General features: G+C 35.8%; 1 protein-coding gene across 1 annotated transcript; it reads left to right on the top strand.

Annotated features, from left to right (window-relative positions):
• The first annotated feature begins 20,539 nt into the window (after nucleotides 1-20,539).
• Nucleotides 20,540-21,604, top strand: LOC130957114 (uncharacterized). Its single transcript, XM_057884004.1, has one exon. It carries the CDS (start codon nucleotides 20,540-20,542, stop codon nucleotides 21,602-21,604), a length of 1,065 nt encoding a protein of 354 aa, XP_057739987.1.
• Nucleotides 21,605-22,359: the final 755 nt, after the last annotated feature.

The raw sequence follows: 22,359 nt of genomic DNA, 5'->3' as shown, positions 1-22,359 counted from the left end.
AAAAATTGGAAATTAAGTAGATGGATATCCGAAAGAAAAACAATGAAATTTTTTATAATCAAAGAGATTGATATACGATTCCAATGGTGGGATTGAATAATTGGTGATAGATTATTCATCAATTTATAATGTTAATATTAAGGAAAAGATAAGATTAGAGTATCTAAATCAAAATAAAGCCTTAAAAATTGAAGATAGAATTTTAAAGATAAGATAGATGAATAATAAGATAATAATTTCTTCAACATAAGAAATGGCGTAGTACACAATTCAATCGATTGGGTAGAATTTGGCAAAACTATATTGTTTTGATGACCAATCGATTGAATTGTGAGACCTCAGGTTGTTTTCAAGCATTCAATCGATTGTGTGTATAAGCAATCGGTTGAATTATTAAAAGCCCACATTTTAGTCATCGTTCAATCGATTGGGTAATATGACCAATCGATTGATTTTTGCGAAAACCATGCTGCCTTATAATTTTCAATCGATTGTTTTGTGATAATAACCTGTAGTCTAATCGATTGGGTTATGGGAAACCTGAAATTCAATCGATTGTTTTGCTAATCCAATCTATTGATTCGGAAAGAAACACGATTTCACAACACTGGACGAACGTCACAGATCAAATATAAACTTTAATCGATCGGAATGGCAAAAAATTTTATTACGATTAGTGGAAGATCTAATTCGTTATTTTTTTATTGTTAATAAACATAATAAATGAATGATAAAATAATAATTTATAAATTAAAAAATAATTTTTATAATTAAATAAAATATATGAGGTTAATTTGTAATTAAAATTAAAAAATAACTATTTAGCAGTTGTTAAAAAAACTTAAAAAACATGTTTTATTATGGAACCATTAAGTGGTCCAAACGTTCTGGGACCATCGAATCTAATACCTAGTATGATTATACGTAAATCGAATATACTATGTCATTCTAACTAAATAAATAGAATTGTATTGCTTCAATTTATGTTAAAATAGTGAAACCAAATAAATCAAAGGTGAATGTTATAGTGCCTATCACTTTCTACCTAAGTTACTAAAAAAGATAAATAAATAATATTTAATAAATTTTACATGATTTACTTTTTATTTTAAATATTTTATTTTTTATTTTAAAAGAGAAGTTAAGCAATTTAAACACCATAACAAAAGCACCATAAAACTCACCTAAATCGAATATGTTTCCATTAATTTATGCATAAATTGTAAAAAATATGATGTGAAAGAAGCTGATTTGAATTTATGCATAAATCGATGGAAACAGATTCGATTTATTTGGTTTCATTATTTCAACATAAATTGAAGCAATACACTTCGATTTATTTAGTTAGAATGACAATTAATCATAAATAAAATTAGGTGTATTTGATTTACATATAATCTTACTCATTCAATTCGATTTAGTATCGAAAAAGTTAAATCAAATTTGTTCAATTTGATTTAAATAGATTTATACTTAGGAATATATACGTAATAATTTTTTGATTTGAAATTTTTATTAATGTTATTTACCCATAATTAAGAGGCATATTGTATATTATTAAGTTGTTCAAAAATATTTTTTATTTTTAAATATGTTTGATAAATTTTTAATAATAAAAATAAAAATTTTGAAAACGTATATGTTTTTAAATTATAATTTATATTTTTTCAAAAAATTATTTTAAAAAAGATATTTTTATATAATAAATAAATAATTAAGTATTTTATATTATATTTAAATATAATTAATAAATTAAAAAAATTATAAATTATTTAAATATAAAATTATTTTTATTTTTTAAAAAAATAAAACTATTTAATTTTTCTAAAAAAACTTTTTCAAACAGGATCTAAGTTTAAGTTTGACTTTAATAGGTTATAGTTATACGGAAGGAATTTTAGAAGGAGGAAAAAATGGATTTTAGAGGATATTTTAATAAAACATAAAGTAAATACCATTATACCAATGTGTTATAAAATAACTAAATAAATAAATAAGGAAGAGGTAACAAATATAAAATAAAGAAATATAAAGAGAGAGAAGAATGTGGTAGTCGTATAAGAGAGAAAGAAAATTTTATTGCTGTATGGAATACCTCAGTTGCTTCTCTATTTATAGGCAAAGAAGTTTTACATTTTTCAACTTCATTAATTTAGTTTGCCTTGAGAAGTTAAACTATTCGGTATTGAAATCAAACACCCATCTTAATGATGGTCATCCACCTCCTCTTTCATCTTTATCACAATACTCCCCCTTGGATGACTATTTAGGATTATTGCCTCGTTAAAACCTTACTAAAGAAAAATCCAGTGGAAAAAAAACCTTAGTGAAGGAAAAAGAGTACAATATCTTTTAGTGATGGGGACTGCCTCATTAAAAACCTTGTCAAGAAAAACCCAATGGAAAAAAACCCTGACCAAGGAAAAAAGAGTACAGTCTTCCCCTCTTGCCGACATTATTTTATATCTCGAAATCGGTGCATCCCAATTTGATATACCAATCTTTCAAAAGAAGATTTTGGGAGTGACTTTGTGAATAAATCTGCCAGATTATCACTTGAGCGGATCTGTTGGTCATCAATTATCCCTTGATTTTGAAGATCATGAGTGAAGAAAAATTTGGGAGAAATATGCTTTGTTCTATCACCTTTGATATATCCGCCTTTAAGTTCAGCAATACATGATGTATTATCTTCAAATAGGACAGTTGGAGCTATCTTCTGATCAATCAGTCCACATGATGACAGAATATATTGGATCATACTCCTCAGCTAAAAACACTCGCGACTAGCTTCATATATCGCTAGTATTTCAGCATGATTAAAGGATGTTGCTGCAATCGTCTGTTTCGTGGACCTCCATGATATAGCTATACCACCATATGTGAATAGGTATCCTGTTTGATATCTCCCTTTATGTGGATCAGACAAATATCTAACATCTGCATAGCCAACTAATTGTGACTTGGATCCATAAGGATAAAACAATCCCATATCAATCGTTCCATGAAAATATCGAAAGATCTGTTTGATTCCACTCCAATGTCTTCTTGTTGGAGAGGAACTATATCTTGCTAGTAAATTCACAACAAATGATATATCAGGTTGTGTATTATTAGCAAGATACATTAGTGCGCCAATAGCACTAAGATATGGTACTTTAGGACCAAGGATATCTTCATTCTCTTCCTTAGGACGGAATTGATCATTTTCCACATCCAAAGATCTTACTATCATTGGGGTACTCAAGGGATGTGACTTATCCATATAAAATATTTTTAAGATCTTATCTGTGTATGTTGTTTGATGAATAAAGATCCCATTTTTTATATGCTCGATCTGCAGGCCGAGACAAAATTTAGTTCTTCCAAGATCTTTCATCTCAAACTCTTCTTTTAGAGTTTTTATAATTGTTGGAATCTCTTCAGGAGTTCCAATAATATTTAAATCATCAACATACACAGCAATTATAATGAACCCAGATGCAGATTTCTTTACGAAAATGCATGGACAGATATCATCATTCTTGAATCCATTTTTGGCCAGATACTCAGTAAGACGATTATACCACATTCGTCCAGATTGCTTCAGACCATATAAAGATCTTTGCAATTTGACTGAGTATAACCCTTGCGAATATTCATTGGATGGTTTAGATATCTTTAATCCTTCAGGGACTTTCATATAGATATCACGATCTAATGAGCCGTACAAATAGGTTGTTACCACATCCATTAAATGTATATGCAGTTTATGATATGCAGATAAACTGACCAAATAATGCAATGTTATCGCATCCACTACAGGGGAATACGTTTCTTCGTAATCTATACCGGACCTTTGTGAAAAACCTTGTGCCACAAGTTGGGCTTTGTAGCGCACAACTTCATTTTTCTCATTTCGTTTTCTCACAAATACCCACCGGTATCCAACAGATTTTACATCTTCTGGTGTACGGACTACAGGTCCAAAGACTTCACGTTTTGCAAGTGAGTCTAACTCAGCTTTCATAACATTTTTCCATTTTGGCCAATCATTCCTTTATCGACATTCTTCGACTGATCTTGGCTCAAGATCCTTACTTTCATGCATGATATTTAATGCCACATTATATGCAAATATTTCATTGACAATTGTCTTATTTCGGTCCCATTTCTCTTTTGTAAAGACATAATTTATCGAGATCTCGTCATTTTCATAATTTTTAGGTACCTGAACATCTTCTGGCGATAAAACTATATCAGAATTTTGGACAACTGCAAGTGTCTCTACTATATCTTTTTCAACAAGAATAGTATTTACCTATTTTCGCTTTCGAGGATTTTTGTCTTTAGAACCAACAGACCTGCCACGCTTCTGGCATGAATTTGCTTCAGTGGCTACTTGTTCTACTGGGACATCAATTCGAATTAGGGCATTCTCCACTACTATATAAGATTTAGTTATCCTCTTTGTAACGGAAAATGCATCAGGTAATTCATTTGCTATTCTTTGCAAATGTATAATCGTTTGAGCTTCTAGTTCACATTGCCCTGATCGAGGATCTAAATGCATCAACGATGATGCATTTCAATTAAGTTCCTTTTCAGGAAGCTCATTCTCTCCCCCTAGTTTTTAGTATATTTTTATTAGTTTTTAGTTAAAATTCACTTTTCTGGACTTTACTATGAGTTTGTGTGTTTTTCTGTGATTTCAGGTATTTTCTGGCTGAAATTGAGGGACTTGAGCAAAAATCTGATTCAGAGACTGAAAAGAACTGCAGATGCTGTTGGATTCTGACCTCCCTGCACTCGAAGTGGATTTTCTGGAGCTACAGAAGCCCAATTGGCGCGCTCTCAACGGCGTTGGAAAGTAGACATCCTGGGCTTTCCAGCAATATATAATAGTCCATACTTTGCCCAAGATTTGATGGCCCAAACCGGCGTTCAAAGTCACCTTCAGAATTCCCAGCGTTAAACGCCGGAACTGGCACCAAAGTGGGAGTTAAACGCCCAAACTGGCACAAAAGCTGGCGTTTAACTCCAAGAGAAGTCTCTACACGAAAATGCTTCAATGCTCAGCCCAAGCACACACCAAGTGGGCCCGGAAGTGGATTTTTATGTCTTTTACTCATCTTTGTAATTCTTAAGCTACTAGTTCCCTATAAATAGGACCTTTTACTATTGTATTTTTCATCTTGGGACATCTAGTTCTTAGATCATTGGGAGGCTGGCCTCACGGCCATGCTTAGACCTTGTTCTTATGTATTTTCAACGGTGGAGTTTCTACACACCATAGATTAAGGTGTGGAGCTCTGCTGTACCTCGAGTATTAATGCAATTACTATTGTTCTTCTATTCAATTCAGCTTGTTCTTGTTCCAAGATATCACTTGTTCTTCAACTTGATGAATGTGATGATCCGTGACACTCATCATCATTCTCACCTATGAACGTGTGACTGACAACCACCTCCGTTCTACCTTAGATCGGGTGGATATCTCTTGGATTCCTGATACACGACGCATGGTTGTTGCTCGCCTGACAAACGAGCGCTCGCCTGACAACCGAGCCATCCATTCCGTGAGATCAGAGTCTTCGTGGTATAAGCTAGAACTGATGGCGGAATTCAAGAAAATCCGGAAGGTCTAAACCTTGTCTGTGATATTCTTAGTAGGATTCAATGATTGAATGACTGTGACGAGCTTCAAACTCGCGATTGTGGGGCGTTAGTGACAGACGCAAAAGAATCACTGGATTCTATTCCGACATGATCGAGAACCGACAGCTGGATAGCCGTGCCGTGACAGGGTGCGTTGAACATTTCCACTGAGAGGATGGGAGGTAGCCACTGATAACAGTTAAACCCTTGCATACAGCTTGCCATGGAAAGGAGTAAGAAGGATTGGATGAAGACAGTAGGAAAGCAGAGAGACGGAAGGGACAAAGCATCTCCATTCGCTTATCTGAAAGTCTCACCAATGAATTGCATAAGTATCTCTATCTTTATCTTTATGTTTTATTCATCATCTATACCCATTTGAGTCTGCCTGACTGAGATTTACAAGGTGACCATAGCTTGCTTCATACCAACAATCTCTGTGGGATCGACCCTTACTCGCGTAAGGTTTATTACTTGGACGACCCAGTACACTTGCTGGTTAGTTGTGCGAAGTTGTGATAAAGAGTTGAGATTGCAATTGTGCGTACCATGTTGATGGCGTCATTGATGATCACAATTTCGTGCACCAAGTTTTTGGCGCCGTTGCCGGGGATTGTTGAGTTTGGACAACTGACGGTTCATCTTGTTGCTTAGATTAGGTATTTTTTTTTTCAGAATTTCTTTAAGAATGAATTCTAGAGTTTCATGATGATCTGTTGAAATCTGGCTGGCTGTGAAGCCATGTCTAATCTTATTGGACCGAGGTTTCAACTTATCATCACAAGAGCTTGTTGATTTCTATCAATCTTGCTGTTGGAGCAATGATCTGCTGAGGCTTGGCTGGCCATTGGCCATGTCTAGTATTTTGGACTGGAGCTTTCTTTGAAAGCTTGGCTGGCTGTGAAGCCATGTCTAATTCCTGGACCGGAGTTTTAGACTAGCATTGCAATGATTCCTGGAATTCTCATTAAGAATTCTGAAACCTTTATTTTCTTTTTTCCATATAATTTTTGAAAAAGCACAAAAAAATTACAAAATCATAAAAATCAAAAAAATATTTTATGTTTCTTGTTTAAGTCTAGTGTCTTATTTTAAGTTTGGTGTCTTGCATGTATTGTTTATTTGATCTTGGTTCTATTTTCAAGTCAATAATACAGAGAACTGAAGATTCAGTACATGCAGCAGAGGAATTATACAGAAAAAGCTGGGCGTTCAAAACGCCCAGTGAAGAAAGGAAAACTGGCATTTAAACGCCAGACAGGATACCTGGTTGGGCGTTTAACGCCCAAAAGGGTAGCATTTTGGGCGTTAAACGCCAAAATGGATACCATTCTGGGCGTTTAACGCCAGGATGGCACAAGAGGGAAGATTCTGTTTTTAATTCAAATTTTTTTCAAGTTTTCAAAATTTTTCAAAATCAAATCTTTTTCAAATCATATCTTTTCAATCAAATCTTTTTCAAAATCAATTTCTTTCCTTTTTCAAAGATACTTGCTAACAATTAATGATTTGATTCAACATTTCAAGTATGTTGCCTTTTCTGTTGAGAAAGGTTTAATGTTTGAATCATATCTTTTCTTGTTAGCCAAGTCATTAATTTTTAAAATCAAATCTTTTTAAATTGTTTTTCAAACCATAACTTTTCAATCATATCTTTTTAATCACATCTTTTTCAAAAAAGTTTTCAATCATATCTTCTTCAGAATCTTTTTCAAAATGATTTTAAAATCTTTCTAATTAATTTTCAAAAAAAAAACCCTCCCTCTCTTCTCACATCCTTCTATTTATGGAGTAACACTCCTCATCAATGCACAAATTCGAACTCTATCTCACTAAGTTCGAATTCTTCTACCTCTTCCTTCTATTTTTCTGTTCCTCTGACACCTCAAGGAATCTCTATACTGTGACATAGAGGATTCCATATTTTCTTGTTCTCTTCTCTTTCATATGAGCAGGAACAAAGACAAAGGCATTCTTGTTGAGGCTGATCCTGAACCTGAAAGGACCTTGAAGCGAAAGCTAAGAGAAGCTAAGGCACAACTCTCTGTAGAGGACCGAACAGAAATCTTCAAAGAAGAAGAACCCATGGCAGCCGAAAACAACAACAATGCCAACAATGCAAGGAAGGTGCTGGGTGACTTTACTGCACCTACTCCCGACTTCTATGGGAGAAGCATCTCTATCCCTGCCATTGGAGCAAACAACTTTGAGCTTAAGCCTCAATTAGTTTCTCTAATGCAACAAAATTGCAAGTTCCATGAACTTTCACTGGAAGATCCTCATTAGTTCTTAGCTGAATTCTTGCAAATCTGTGACACTGTCAAGACTAATGGGGTTGACCCTGAGGTCTACAGACTTATGCTATTCCCTTTTGCTGTAAGAGACAGAGCTAGAATATGGTTGGACTCACAACCTAAAGAAAGCCTGAACTCTTGGGAAAAGCTAGTCAATGCCTTCTTGGCAAAGTTCTTTCCACCTCAAAAATTGAGTAAGCTTAGAGTGGAAGTCCAAACCTTCAGACAGAAGGAAGGTGAATCCCTCTATGAAGTTTGGGAAAGATACAAACAATTGATCAGAAAGTGTCCTTCTGACATGCTTTCTGAATGGAGCATCATAGGTATTTTCTATGATGGTCTGTCTGAACTATCCAAGATGTCTTTGGATAGCTCTGCTGGAGGATCTCTTCATCTGAAGAAGACGCCTGCAGAAGCTCAGGAACTAATTGAAATGGTTGCAAATAACCAATTCATGTACACTTTTGAAAGGAATCCTGTGAACAATGGGACAAATCAGAAGAAAGGAGTTCTTGAGATTGATACTCTGAATGTCATATTGGCTCAGAACAAAATATTGACTCAGCAAGTCAATTTGATTTCTCAAAGTCTGTCTGGAATGCAAAATGCACCAAGCAGTACTAAGGATGCTTCATCTGAAGAAGAAGCTTATGATCCTGAGAACCCTTCAATAGAAGAGGTGAATTACCTGGGAGAACCCTATCGGAACACCTATAATTCTTCATGGAGAAATCATCCAAATCTCTCATGGAAGGATCAACAGAGACCTCAACAAGGTTTCAACAATAATAATGGTGGAAGAAACAGGTTTAGCAATGGCAAGCCTTTTCCATCATCTTCTTAGCAACAGACAGAGAATTCTAAACAAAGCCACTCTGACTTAGCAACCATGGTCTCTGATCTAATCAAAACCACTCAAAGTTTCATAACTGAAACAAGGTCCTCCATTAGGAATTTGGAGGCACAAGTGGGACAGCTGAGCAAGAAAATTACTGAACTTCCTCCTAGTACTCTTCCAAGCAATACAGAAGAAAATCAAAAAGGAGAGTGCAAGGCCATCAACATGGCCGAATTTGGAGAGGAAGGAGAGGCAGTGAACGCCACTGAGGAAGACCTCAATGGACGTCCACTGGCCTCCAATGAGTTCCCTAATGAGGAACCATGGGAATCTGAGGCTCACATTAAGACCATAGAGATTCCAATGGATTTACTTCTGCCATTCATGAGCTCTGAAGAGTATTCTTCCTCTGAAGAGGATGAAGATGTCACTGAAGAGCAAGTTGCTAAATACCTTGGAGCAATCATGAAGCTAAATGACAAGTTATTTGGTAATGAGACTTGGGAGGATGAACCTCCTTTGCTCACCAAAGAAATGGATGACTTGTCTAGGCAGAAATTACCTCAAAAGAGACAAGATCCTGGAAAGTTCTCAATTCCTTGCGCCATAGGCACCATGACCTTCAAGAAGGCCTTGTGTGACCTAGGGTCAAGTGTAAATCTCATGCCTCTCTCTGTAATGGAGAAGCTAGAGATCTTTGAGGTACAAGCTGCAAGAATCTCACTAGAGATGGCAGACAATTCAAAGAAACAAGCTTATGGACTTGTAGAGGATGTTCTGGTAAAGGTTGAAGACCATTACATCCCTGCTGATTTCATAGTCCTAGAGACTGGGAGGAGCATGGATGAATCTATCATCCTTGGCAGACCCTTCCTAGCCACAGCAAAGGCTGTGATTGATGTGGACTGAGGTGAATTGATCATTCAAGTGAATGAAGAATCCTTTGTGTTTAAAGCCCAAGGATATCCCTCTGTCACCATGGAGAGGAAGCATGAAGAGCTTCTCTCAAAACAGAGTCAAACAGAGCCCCCACAGTCAAACTCTAAGTTTGGTGTTGGGAGGCCACAACCAAATTCTAAGTTTGGTGTTGAACCCCCACATTCAAACTCTAAGTTTGGTGTTGGGAGGTTCCAACATTGCTCTGAGTATCTGTGAGGCTCCATGAGAGCCCACTGTCAAGCTACTGACATTAAAGAAGCGCTTGTTGGGAGGCAACCCAATGTTATATGTTATCTATTTTCCTTTGTTATTTTATGTTTTCTGTAGGTTAATGATCATGAGAAGTCACAAAATCAATTGAAAAAGAAAAAACAGAATGAAAAACAGAAAGAAAAATAGCACACCTTGGAGGAGAACTTACTGGCGTTTAAACGCCAGTAAGGGTAGCAGTTGGGCGTTTAACGCCCAGTCTGGCACCATTCTGGGCGTTTAACGCCAGAAAGGGGCACCAGACTGGCGTTAAACGCCAGAAAAGGGCAAGAACCTGGTGTTAAACGCCAGAAATGGGCACCAGCCCGGCGTTTAACGCCAGAATTGGCTCAGAATGCATTTTTGCACGCCACTTGGTGCAGGGATGACTTTTCCTTGACACCTCAGGATCTGTGGACCCCACAGGATCCCCACCTACCCCACCACCCTCTCTCTTATTCTTCACCTATTCACCAATCACCTCTACCACTCTTCCCCAAAAACCCCTCACCTATCAAATCCCACTATTCTCTTCACCACTCACATCCATCCTTCATAAAACCCCACCTACCTCACCATTCAAATTCAAACCACTTTCCCTCCCAAACCCACCCTCCCATAGCCGAACCCCATCCTTCTCCTCTCCCTATATAAACCCATCTTCACTCCCTCATTTTCACACAATCTAAACACCACTTCTTCCCCTTTGGCTGAACCACAAAGCCATCTCCATCTCCTCTATTTCTTCTTCTTCTACTCTCTTCTTTCTTCTTTTGCTCGAGGACGAGCAAACCTTTTAAGTTTGGTGTGGTAAAAGCATTGCTTTTTGTTTTTCCATAACCATTTATGGCATCCAAGGCCGGAGAAACCTCTAGAAAGAGGAAAGGGAAGGCAAAAGCTTCCACCTCCGAGTCATGGGAGATGGAGAGATTCATCTCAAGGCTGCATCAAGACCACTTTTATGAAGTTGTGGCCTTGAAGAAGGTGATCCCCGAGGTCCCTTTCAAACTCAAAAAGAGTGAATATCCGGAGATCCGACATGAGATCCGAAGAAGAGGTTGGGAAGTTCTTACCAACCCCATTCAACAAGTCGGAATCTTAATGGTTCAAGAGTTCTATGCCAATGCATGGATCACCAAGAACCATGATCAAAGTGTGAACCCAGACCCAAAGAATTGGCTTACAATGGTTCGGGGGAAATACTTAGATTTTAGTCCGGAAAATGTGAGGTTGGCATTCAACTTGCCCATGATGCAAGGAGATGAACACCCTTACACTAGAAGGGTCAACTTTGATCAAAGGTTGGACCAAGTCCTCACTGACATTTGTGAAGAGGGCGCCCAATGGAAGAGAGATTCAAGAGGGAAGCCGGTTCAATTGAGAAGGCATGACCTCAAGCCCGTGGCTAGGGGATGGTTGGAGTTTATCCAACGCTCAATCATTCCCACTAGCAACTGGTCCGAAGTTACTCTAGACCGGGCCATCATGATCCATAGTATCATGATTGGAGAAGAAGTAGAAGTTCATGAGGTTATAGCCCAAGAACTTTATAAGGTGGCGGACAAGTCCTCTACCTTGGCAAGGTTAGCCTTCCCTCATCTCATTTGTCACCTCTGTTATTCAGTAGGAGTTGACATAGAAGGAGACATCCTCATTGATGAGGACAAGCCCATCACTAAGAAAAGGATGGAGCAGACAAGAGACCCCTCTCATCATGAAATCCCTGAGATGCCTCAAGGGATGCACTTTCCTCCACAAAACTATTGGGAGCAAATCAACACCTCCCTAGGAGAATTGAGTTCCAACATGGGACAACTAAGGGTGGAGCACCAAGAACATTCCATCCTCCTCCATGAAATTAGAGACGATCAAAGAATCATGAGAGAAGAGCAGCAAAGACAAGGAAGAGACATTGAGGAGCTCAAGCACTCCATAAGACCTTCAAGAGGAAGAACAAGCCATCACTAAGGTGGACCCGTTCTTTAATCTCCTTGTTCTTTATTTTCCTGTTTTTCGAAAAATCATGCTTATGTTTATCCATGTTTGTGTCTTATGATCATTAGTGTCTTAGTGTCTATGCCTTGAAGTTATGAATGTCCTATGAATCCATCACCTTTCTTAAAATGAAAAATGTTCTTAATTGAAAAAGAGAAGAATTGCATGAATTTCAGATTTTATAACAGATTAATTATATTGATGTGGTGGCAATACTTTTGTTCTCTGAATGTATGCTTAAACAGTGCATATGTCTTTTGAATTTGTGGTTCATGAATGTTAAAATTGTTGGCTCTTGAAAGAATGATGAAAAAGGAGACATGTTACTGAGGATCTGAAAAATCATAAAAATAATTCTTGAAGCAAGAAAAAGCAGTGAATACAAAAAAAAACGAAAAAAAAAAGAAGGGAGAAAAAGAAAAAGAAAGAAAAAGAAAGAAAAAGAAAGAAATAAAGTTGTGATCCAAGGAAAAAAGAGTGTGCTTAAGAACCCTGGACACCTCTAATTGGGGACTCTAGCAAAGCTGAGTCACAATCTGAAAAGGTTCACCCAATTATGTGTCTGTGGCATGTATGTATCCGGTGGTAATACTGGAAGACAGAGTGCTTTGGGCCACGGCCAAGACTCATAAAGTAGCTGTGTTCAAGAATCATCATACTTAACTAGGAGAATCAATAACACTATCTGGATTCTGAGTTCCTAAAGAAGCCAATCATTCTGAATTTCAAAGGATAGAAGTGAGATGCCAAAACTGTTCAGAGGCAAAAAGCTGAAAGCCCCGCTCATCTAATTGATACTGATCTTCATAGATGTTTTTGGAGTTCATCGCATATTCTATTCTTTTTATCTTATTTGATTTTCAGTTGCTTGGGGACAAGCAACAATTTAAGTTTGGTGTTGTAATGAGCGGATAATTTGTACGCTTTTTGGCATTATTTTTAGTATGTTTCTAGTAGGATTTAGTTAGTTTTTAGTATATTTTTATTAGTTTTTAGTTAAAATTCACTTTTCTGGACTTTACTATGAGTTTTTGTGTTTTTCTGTGATTTCAGGTATTCTCTGGCTGAAATTGAGGGACCTGAGCAAAAATCTGATTCAGAGACTGAAAAGGACTGCAGATGCTGTTGGATTCTGACCTCCCTGCACTCGAAGTAGATTTTCTGGAGCTACATAAGCCCAATTGGCGCGCTCTCAATGGCGTTGGAAAGTAGACATTCTGGGCTTTCCAGCAATATATGATAGTCCATACTTTGCCCAAGATTTGATGGCCCAAACCGGCGTTCAAAGTCACCTTCAGAATTCCCAGCGTTAAACGCCGGAACTGGCACCAAAGTGGGAGTTAAACGCCCAAACTGGCACAAAAGCTGGCGTTTAACTCCAAGAGAAGTCTCTACACGAAAATGCTTCAATGCTCAGCCCAAGCACACACCAAGTGGGCCCGGAAGTGGATTTTTATGTCTTTTACTCATCTTTGTAATTCTTAAGCTACTAGTTCCCTATAAATAGGACCTTTTACTATTGTATTTTTCATCTTGGGACATCTAGTTCTTAGATCATTGGGAGGCTGGCCTCACGGCCATGCCTAGACCTTGTTCTTATGTATTTTCAACGGTGGAGTTTCTACACACCATAGATTAAGGTGTGGAGCTCTGCTGTACCTCGAGTATTAATGCAATTACTATTGTTCTTCTATTCAATTCAGCTTGTTCTTGTTCCAAGATATCACTTGTTCTTCAATTTGATGAATGTGATGATCCGTGACACTCATCATCATTCTCACCTATGAACGTGTGACTGACAACCACCTCCGTTCTACCTTAGATCGGGTGGATATCTCTTGGATTCCTGATACACGATGCATGGTTGTTGCTCGCCTGACAAACGAGCGCTCGCCTGACAACCGAGCCATCCATTCCGTGAGATCAGAGTCTTCGTGGTATAAGCTAGAACTGATGGCGGAATTCAAGAAAATCCGGAAGGTCTAAACCTTGTCTGTGGTATTCTGAGTAGGATTCAATGATTGAATGACTGTGACGAGCTTCAAACTCGCGATTGTGGGGCGTTAGTGACAGACGCAAAAGAATCACTGGATTCTATTCCGACATGATCGAGAACCGACAGCTGGATAGCCGTGCCGTGACAGGGTGCGTTGAACATTTCCACTGAGAGGATGGGAGGTAGCCACTGACAACGGTGAAATCCTTGCATACAGCTTGCCATGGAAAGGAGTAAGAAGGATTGGATGAAGACAGTAGGAAAGCAGAGAGACGGAAGGGACAAAGCATCTCCATTCGCTTATCTGAAAGTCTCACCAATGAATTGCATAAGTATCTCTATCTTTATCTTTATGTTTTATTCATCATCTATACCCATTTGAGTCTGCCTGACTGAGATTTACAAGGTGACCATAGCTTGCTTCATACCAACAATCTCTGTGGGATCGACCCTTACTCGCGTAAGGTTTATTACTTGGACGACCCAGTACACTTGCTGGTTAGTTGTGCGAAGTTGTGATAAAGAGTTGAGATTGCAATTGTGCGTACCATGTTGATGGCGCCATTGATGATCACAATTTCGTGCACCACGTTTAATAAGTGATTCTGCTAACCCATTTTGTGTGTGAACATAAGCTACTGGATGTTCAACACTTATTCCATTAGCCATACAATAAGCATCAAAAGCTTGGGAAGTAAATTCACCAGCTTTATCAAGACGAATTGCTTTGATTGGATTTTCTGGAAATTGTGCTTTTAATCGAATAATTTGAGCCAGTAATCTCGCAAACGCCAGGTTGCGAGAAGACAATAAGCACACATGTGACCATCTCGAAGATGCGTCTATCAGGACCATAAAATATCTAAAAGATCCACATGGTGGATAAATAGGTCCACATATATCACCTTGAATCCTTTCTAGGAATCCAAGGGACTCAAATCCAATCTTTACTGGTGATAGCCTTAAAATTAACTTTCCCTGAAAATATACAGCACAACAAAATTCACTAGTTTTAAGAATCTTCTGGTTCTTTAGTGAATGTCCATGAGAGTTTTCAATAATTCTCCGCATCATGGTTATTCTCGGATGACCCAATCTATCATGCCAAGTTATGAATTCATTTGGGCTAGTAAACTTCAGGTTTACAATGGCATGTGATTCAATTGCACTAATCTTGGTATAATACAACCCAGATGAAAGTGATGGTAACTTTTCTAATATAACCTTTTTATTTAAATCATGAGTTGTGATACATAAATACTCATGATTTTTCTCATTCATTGTTTCAATATGATATCCATTTCGGCGAATATCTTTGAAACTCAACAAGTTCCTCAGAGACTTGGTAGATAATAGTGCATTATTTATTACAAATTTTGTTCCTCCAGGAAACAAAGTTATAGCTCTTCCGAAGCCTTCTATCACATTGTCCGAGCCAATAATAGTATTAACATACTCTTCTTTTGGCACAAGATGGGTAAAATATATATTACTTTTAAGAATAGTGTGCGAACTTGCACTATCCGCAAGGCAAATATCTTCAGAATATGTCCTTGCCATTTTTCTTCAAAGACAAATAATAATAATAATAAAATGAGTAGAAGTACATACACAGTAAAATTTTTCACATGAATACTTAACAAATACACATATTAAACTATTCCATCATTGATCAAATAGCCAATATTTCCTTCAGGATCCTCAAAGAAATTAGATACATCATAATGAGTGGTGGAATTTTCATAATTTGAAACAAAATTTGTTTTCTTTCCTTTGTCATCCTTTTTCAAGGATGCTTGATAAAGATCAACTCGGTGCCTTGGGGTACGACAGGTACATGACCAATGGCCCTTTCCGCCACAACGGAAATACTTATCCTCTGTTTATTTATTTTGCCCAATATTTCTTTCTTTATCCCACTTCTGGTGAGATCCTTTCTTGTAAACATAATTTCTTTTTCTTCCATAATTTTTCTTGTTATCAAAATCTTGCCATTTACCTCTTCTGGAGTTATAAGTTGCCGCATTTGCTTCAGGAAATGGGGCGGCGCCAGCTGTGCGCGCTTCATGATTTTTTTTAAGAGTAACTCATTGTTGCGTTCAACAACAAGAAAGTAAGAAATTAGCTCATAATATTTTTAAATCCTTTTTCTCGATTGCTACTGTAGGAGCACATTCGAGGCATGAAAGATCGAGAAAGTTTTCTGTAACATATCGAGCTTAAGGAAGTATCACCGTCCTTTGATGATTGCACCCTTTTTCAAGGTCTTTCCACATATCTGCAAGATCTTTTAATGTGAGATATTCATTTTTCAATCATACGTCAAGATGATGACGAAGAAAAATCATGGCTTTGACTTTATCCTTTTGGGATGTATTATTTCAGCCTTAATGGTATCTCCAAGATCCATTGAATCAAGATGGATTTTAGCATCTAGTATCCATAATAAATAATTATTTTCAGATATATTAAGAGCATTAAATTCAAGATGAAAGAGCTTTGACATAATGAAAATTTGTTATCTGGAGTCTTCCTAAAATTTTGTTAGAGTGTCGTGCTGATAACGTGTTATAAAATAACTAAATAAATAAATAAGGAAGAGGTAACAACTATAAAATAAAGAAATATAAAGAGAGAAGAATGTATGTTATAAAATAACAAAATAAATAAACAAGAAAGATGTAACAAATATAAAATAAAGAAATATAAAGAAAGAGAAGAATGTGGTAGTCGTATAAGAGAGAGAGAAAATTTTATTGCTGTATGGAATATCTCAGTTGCTTCTCTATTTATAGGCAAAGAAGTTTTACATTTTTCAACTTCATTAATTTGGTTTGCCTTGAGAAGTTAAACTATTCAGTATTGAAATCAAACACCCATATTAATGATGGTCATCTACCTCATCTTTCATCCTTATCACAATACAATGCTCTTTTTTTAGGGCAATTCACGTTGATAAGCCAAGGGAGGAAGAAATTTACACAAATCCGCCAAACTAAAATCTAGTTCATAAATCAACCAAACCACGTTTATATGTAGTTCGAATCAGCTAAATTTGAACTGCATTTACACATAAGTCGAATGATGTTGATTCGAATTATACTCAAATGTACACACCCACTAATTCGAATAAACCTGAATTCAAATCAGGGTGATTCGAATTACACTCACACACGCTGCACATAGTAATTCAAATTAGCCAGATTCGAATTACTCATGATTTAATTCTGCCCATTCTTTTATTAAAAAATTAATAATTCATTAAAAAATTAATAATTTAAAAATTAAAAAAATATATATTTTATTTCATGCATTAAAAAAAGCTAACAAAATATTTAATTACGAGACTTCTTTAAAATGTTAATGAGCTATCAATTTGAATTTTATACAATACTCTTTTGCCCATTTATAATAGCTCATGAATATTTTTTTATAAATTTTTTTAATAAATTTATTTAAATTATACCACAAAAAATATTTTATTCTATACAAAATAATTAAAAAATGGCTTAAAAGATGTTATGAGTACTATAAAAATTTGTAATGTCCTAATAACTTAGGACATTAAAGAAATACTCTACATAATCAATAATAATTTGGAAATTAAAAAAATATAGTTATAACCAGTATTTACCTAAATTACTAGAATATTACAAACTCTCCTAACATTTTTTAAGCCCTTTTTTTAAATTGTTTTGCATATAATTTTAATAAATTTATTTAAAATATACCACAAAAAAATATTTTCTTCTATGCAAAATAATTTAAAAATGGCTTAAAAGATGTTAGGAGTACTATAAAAATTTGTAATGTCCTAATGACTTAGGACATTAAAGAAATACTCTACATAGTCAATAATAATTTAGAAATTAAAAAAAATATATTTTTATCATGTATTTACTTAAATCACTAGAATATTACAAACTTTTATAATACTCATAACATCTTTTAAGCCATTTTTTAAAAATTATTTTATATAGAATAAAATATATTTTACAATTATTTTGTATGGAATAAAATATTTTCTTTAATTTCTAAATTATTATTGACTATGTAGAGTATTTTATTTAAAATTTGAGTACATGCATGTATTTACCTAAGTCATTAAAACATTACAAATTTTTATAATACTCATAACATTTTTTAAGCCATTTTTTTAAATTGTTTTGCATAGAATAAAATATTTTTTGTAGTATAATTTAAATAAATTTATTAAAAAAATTTTAAAAAATATTCATAAGCTATTAAAAATGGACAAAAGAGTATTGTATGAAATTCGAATTGATAGGTCATTAATATTTTAAAGAAGTCTCGTAATTAAATATTTTGTTAGTTTTTTTTAATGTATGAAATAAAATATATATTTTTTAATTTTTTTAATAAATTTTTTTAATAAATTATGATGAGTTTGAAAACTCTAATATAATTTGATGATGATCAAATATTATTAAAATAATTAATTACAAAGTTATAAATTTGATAATTGCTAATTTAAATAATTTTGCTATGCAGATTTTGGTGTTGGGCAGAAAAATTGGCTAGCCCAACGTAAATCCAAATACTCAGCCTTGATATTAATTTGTTGTGATGGCTGAAATTATGGTTATGCTAATTGGGCCAATAGCTTGGGAAATAGGCCCAGTGCATTCAGCTTTGAGCAAAAATATTATATTAAGTGGCTGAAGCAATTTGTGGTTAATTGGGCTGAAAAGAAAAGAAAAGAAAATATCATAAGCCTAATAAGATCAAACTTCAGGCTTATGCAATTTTGTCATATGAATGTTGGCTGAAATACTTTATTTGTTGGGCCAATTTTAATTATTATTGATACAAGCCCAAATTATTTTGCTTGCTTGGTCTGAAACCAATTGAGAGAGGAAGCAAATGTTTTTGCCTCATGCTTCCAACGGATCCCACCTTTCAAGTAGTGATGGATTTCAAATTTAATTAATTTGAATTTAACTTACATTGGGAACCATGAGAGAGAAAGTGTAATTGATTTGATTGATTGCATTAATGATGCACGCTACTCAGCATAGAGGGAAGTAAAAGCAACTTACTTTTAATTAATTTGTTCAACTTTATTTAATTATTTTTCTTTTACTCTATCTACTCTCTTTACTATTTCTTCTTTCTTTCGGTCATATCACAGAAACCATGGAAGCTAAGCCTAGCCACCGAAAAGAAAGAGAAGCAAGTAACAAGATCATCACAATGATGTCAAGAAAAAAAAAACAAAAAGTATGTTGTGGCTGAGATTCTCATCACTTATGGTAAGATTTGGTGAAGAGATCTTGGCTTCTCCATACCCAAAAATGGATGAAGAAGATATCGGTCAGAAGAAGAAGATCCTTGGAGGGATGGCTTGACTCTGATTTTGTTCAACCACCACAGGAGGTAGCTACAGTGGCTACGTGATGGAAGAGGCAGATGTTGGAGCAGATGATGCTATCATCATCATGAAGCATCAAGGGCTAGGAGTTCATCTTGGAGTGCAAGGCAAGATGGAAGGCTCGGATTGATGATTATTGGTGACCAAGGAAGGACCAGAGGTAATTGCATGTTGGGTTTTATATTCAGTTTCCTCTTCTCTCTCTCTGGCCAAACCGATTTATATGAAGAAGAAGAAGATTAGCTTGGTTTGTTTGGTTTCAACCGTGGAGGCTTCCCCCTATATATAAGGGTGAACAGCCAGGGCTTGAAGCAAGGAGTGAGAGTGTAAGGCATAGAGTTCTCATAGCTACCTAAGCTAATAGAAGTTCTTCTCCTTCAATGTTTTTATTTTGTAATTTTTTTGTTTAATTTTGTCTGTCTTGAGTCTCATGGAAAAAAGGCAAACAGTGAGGTTTGTAAAGAAAAAGCCATAGAGTGGAAAAAGGCAGAGAGTGCAAAATTAAAAGAAAAAGCCATAGATGTCCTTAAAGGTCCTTTGTACATCTGTGTTATGTTTCATGATTCTGTGGGAATCCCCTTGTAAGTTGGGTTAGCACTTTGTAGTTGGAAGCTTGGCAGTAACTAAGTCAAGTTCATGATTAGGTTTTAGATTCTAGACTTGTCCCAGATAGGAAGGGTAGCTCCTAGGGAGAATTGGTGTTTGTAATCAAGAATGATTATAGTGAAATTCCATCATCATTATGATGAAGACTAGATGTAGGCTGCACTGCACTTAGCAGTTGAACCAGGATATATCTGGGTGTAATTTTCTCTCTCTTCTACTCCATTTTTGTTTTTGCTGCACAGAAGATAAAACTGAAAAATATCTCGTGCCGGGTCACGAGATAAAAAGAAAAAGTCTCGTGGTTAGATACGAGACAAAAATAAAAAAGTCTCTAGAAGTTGTTTCAAAGGCCAGCAAGTGTTGTCAAATGGAAAAAGGGGCTAAGATTCAACCCCCCTTCTCTTAGCTACTGAAAATCATCAATTGGTATCCGAGCTTAGTCTCAAAGAGATCAAGCTTTGCAACTTGGAGAAAAGATCCAGATGGCAGAAAATAGTGGCTAAACTCTGGTGTCCTACAATCTGACAGAAGGACAGTCAAGCAACAGACCTCCTCTTTTCAGTGAGAAAAACTACACCTATTAGAAGGAGAGAATGAAGATTTTTGTGCAAGCAATAGATTACAGACTATGGAAGATCATCCTTGAGGGTCCTCAGTTTCCAACCACTACAAGTGCTGAAGGAGTAATCTCACTCAAACCAGAAGCCAGCTGGACCAAAGAAGACAGAAAGAAGGTGGAGTTCAATGCCAAGGCTATCAACTTGCTCAACTGTGCTATCAGCTTCAAGGAGTACCGACAGGTATCACGATACACAATGGCAAAGGAAATCTGGGATAAACTTCAAATCACTCATGAAGGAACCATCATAGTAAAGAAGACAAGGATAGACATGTTGAACAGAGAATATGAAATGTTCTCAATGAAGGAAGGAGAATCAATAGATGAAATATTTGAAAGATTCAACATCATCATTGTTGGCTTGGATGCTATGGGAATTACGTATCCTTATTTTGTGCTTGTGAGGAGAGTTCTTAGATGTCTTACTAAAGAGTGGAAAACAAAAGGTTTAATCATATCTGAGAGTAGTGGTCTAGATTCCATGACATATGATGACTTGAGAGGAAACCTACTTGCTTTTAAAAACACTTATTTGAAAAAAGATTCAAAAAAGAAAGGAATTGCTTTTACATCTGTTACTAACCCCCTGGATGATGAATCCAGTGATAATTCCTCTGAAAAGAAATTTGTGTTGTTTGCCAAAAAATTCAAGAAAATGGTGAAGTTCAAAAAAAGAAGCAAGGAAAGCAGCTCAAGAAAACAAAGGAAAGATCTCAGCAAGGTGACATGTTACAACTGCAAAGAAACTGGGCATTTCAAGTTAGATTGCCCAAAGTTGAAGAAAGAAGAGAAGCCAAAGAAGGGAAAGAAGAAAGGGTTGATGGCTTCTTGGGAGGACTTAGAAAATAATTCTGAAGATGATGAAGAATCCAAAACCAAGTCTCAACCATGTCTTATGGCTGACCACATTGAACAGGTAGTCATTTCTAACCTTGACACTGAAACTCTTCATCTTATGATAGATAACTTTTTTGAAAAAATAAGATGCTTTTTGCTGGATGATCAAGATCTTGAACAACAAATCACCATTCTTAAATAAAAAAATGGATTTCTCAAAGAAAAACTAAGGGAGGCCGAAACTGCTGTAAATCTTGTTGAAGAAAACAAGCAATTAAAAGCCCAACTTAGGAGCTGCAAAACTGACCATTCAGTTGTTGCATATGTAAACTATTTTAAAGAAAATGAAAAGTTGCTTAAAGAGGTCAAAAGGCTTAAAGATGACTTAGCCAAGTTCACTCAAAGTTCTGAAAATCTAAATCAAATCTTGGCTAGTCAAAAACCTCTCTATGATAAAGCTGGCTTGGGGTTCTATAAATCTGTTGAGAAACCTTATTTTGAAAATATGGCCTTATCTTCTAATGACATAATGTTTCAAGACCCAACAAGCTTTAACAAAACAGCAACTCCAAGGTTTTGTATACTATGTAACCGAAATGGACACTTTCCCATTCAATGCTTTTTCGGTGAAAGAATGATTGGTGATAAAGTTTACAAAGTTGTTTTTTATTATAATGGATTAGGACATAAAAGGTGATTTAACGTGAAAGGATCCAAGAAAATTTGGATACCTAAGGTCACTTAAGCTTGTTTTGTAGGTGTGCCTAGCATCCAAATGGAAGGAGAATATGTGATACATAGACAGCGGATGTTCTAGGCATATGACTGGAAAGACAACCTTCTTCATAAAGCTTGATGAGTATGATGGAGGATTTGTCACCTTCGGTGATGATGGTAAAGGAAAGATAATGGCCGTTGGGAAAGTTGGTAAAAGCTTTTCATCTTGTATAAATGATG

This window comes from Arachis stenosperma, chromosome 10 (assembly GCF_014773155.1).
Source record: "Arachis stenosperma cultivar V10309 chromosome 10, arast.V10309.gnm1.PFL2, whole genome shotgun sequence".
In the NCBI taxonomy this organism is placed as follows: Eukaryota; Viridiplantae; Streptophyta; class Magnoliopsida; order Fabales; family Fabaceae; genus Arachis; species Arachis stenosperma.
This window is presented reverse-complemented; position numbering and strand designations above follow the sequence as displayed.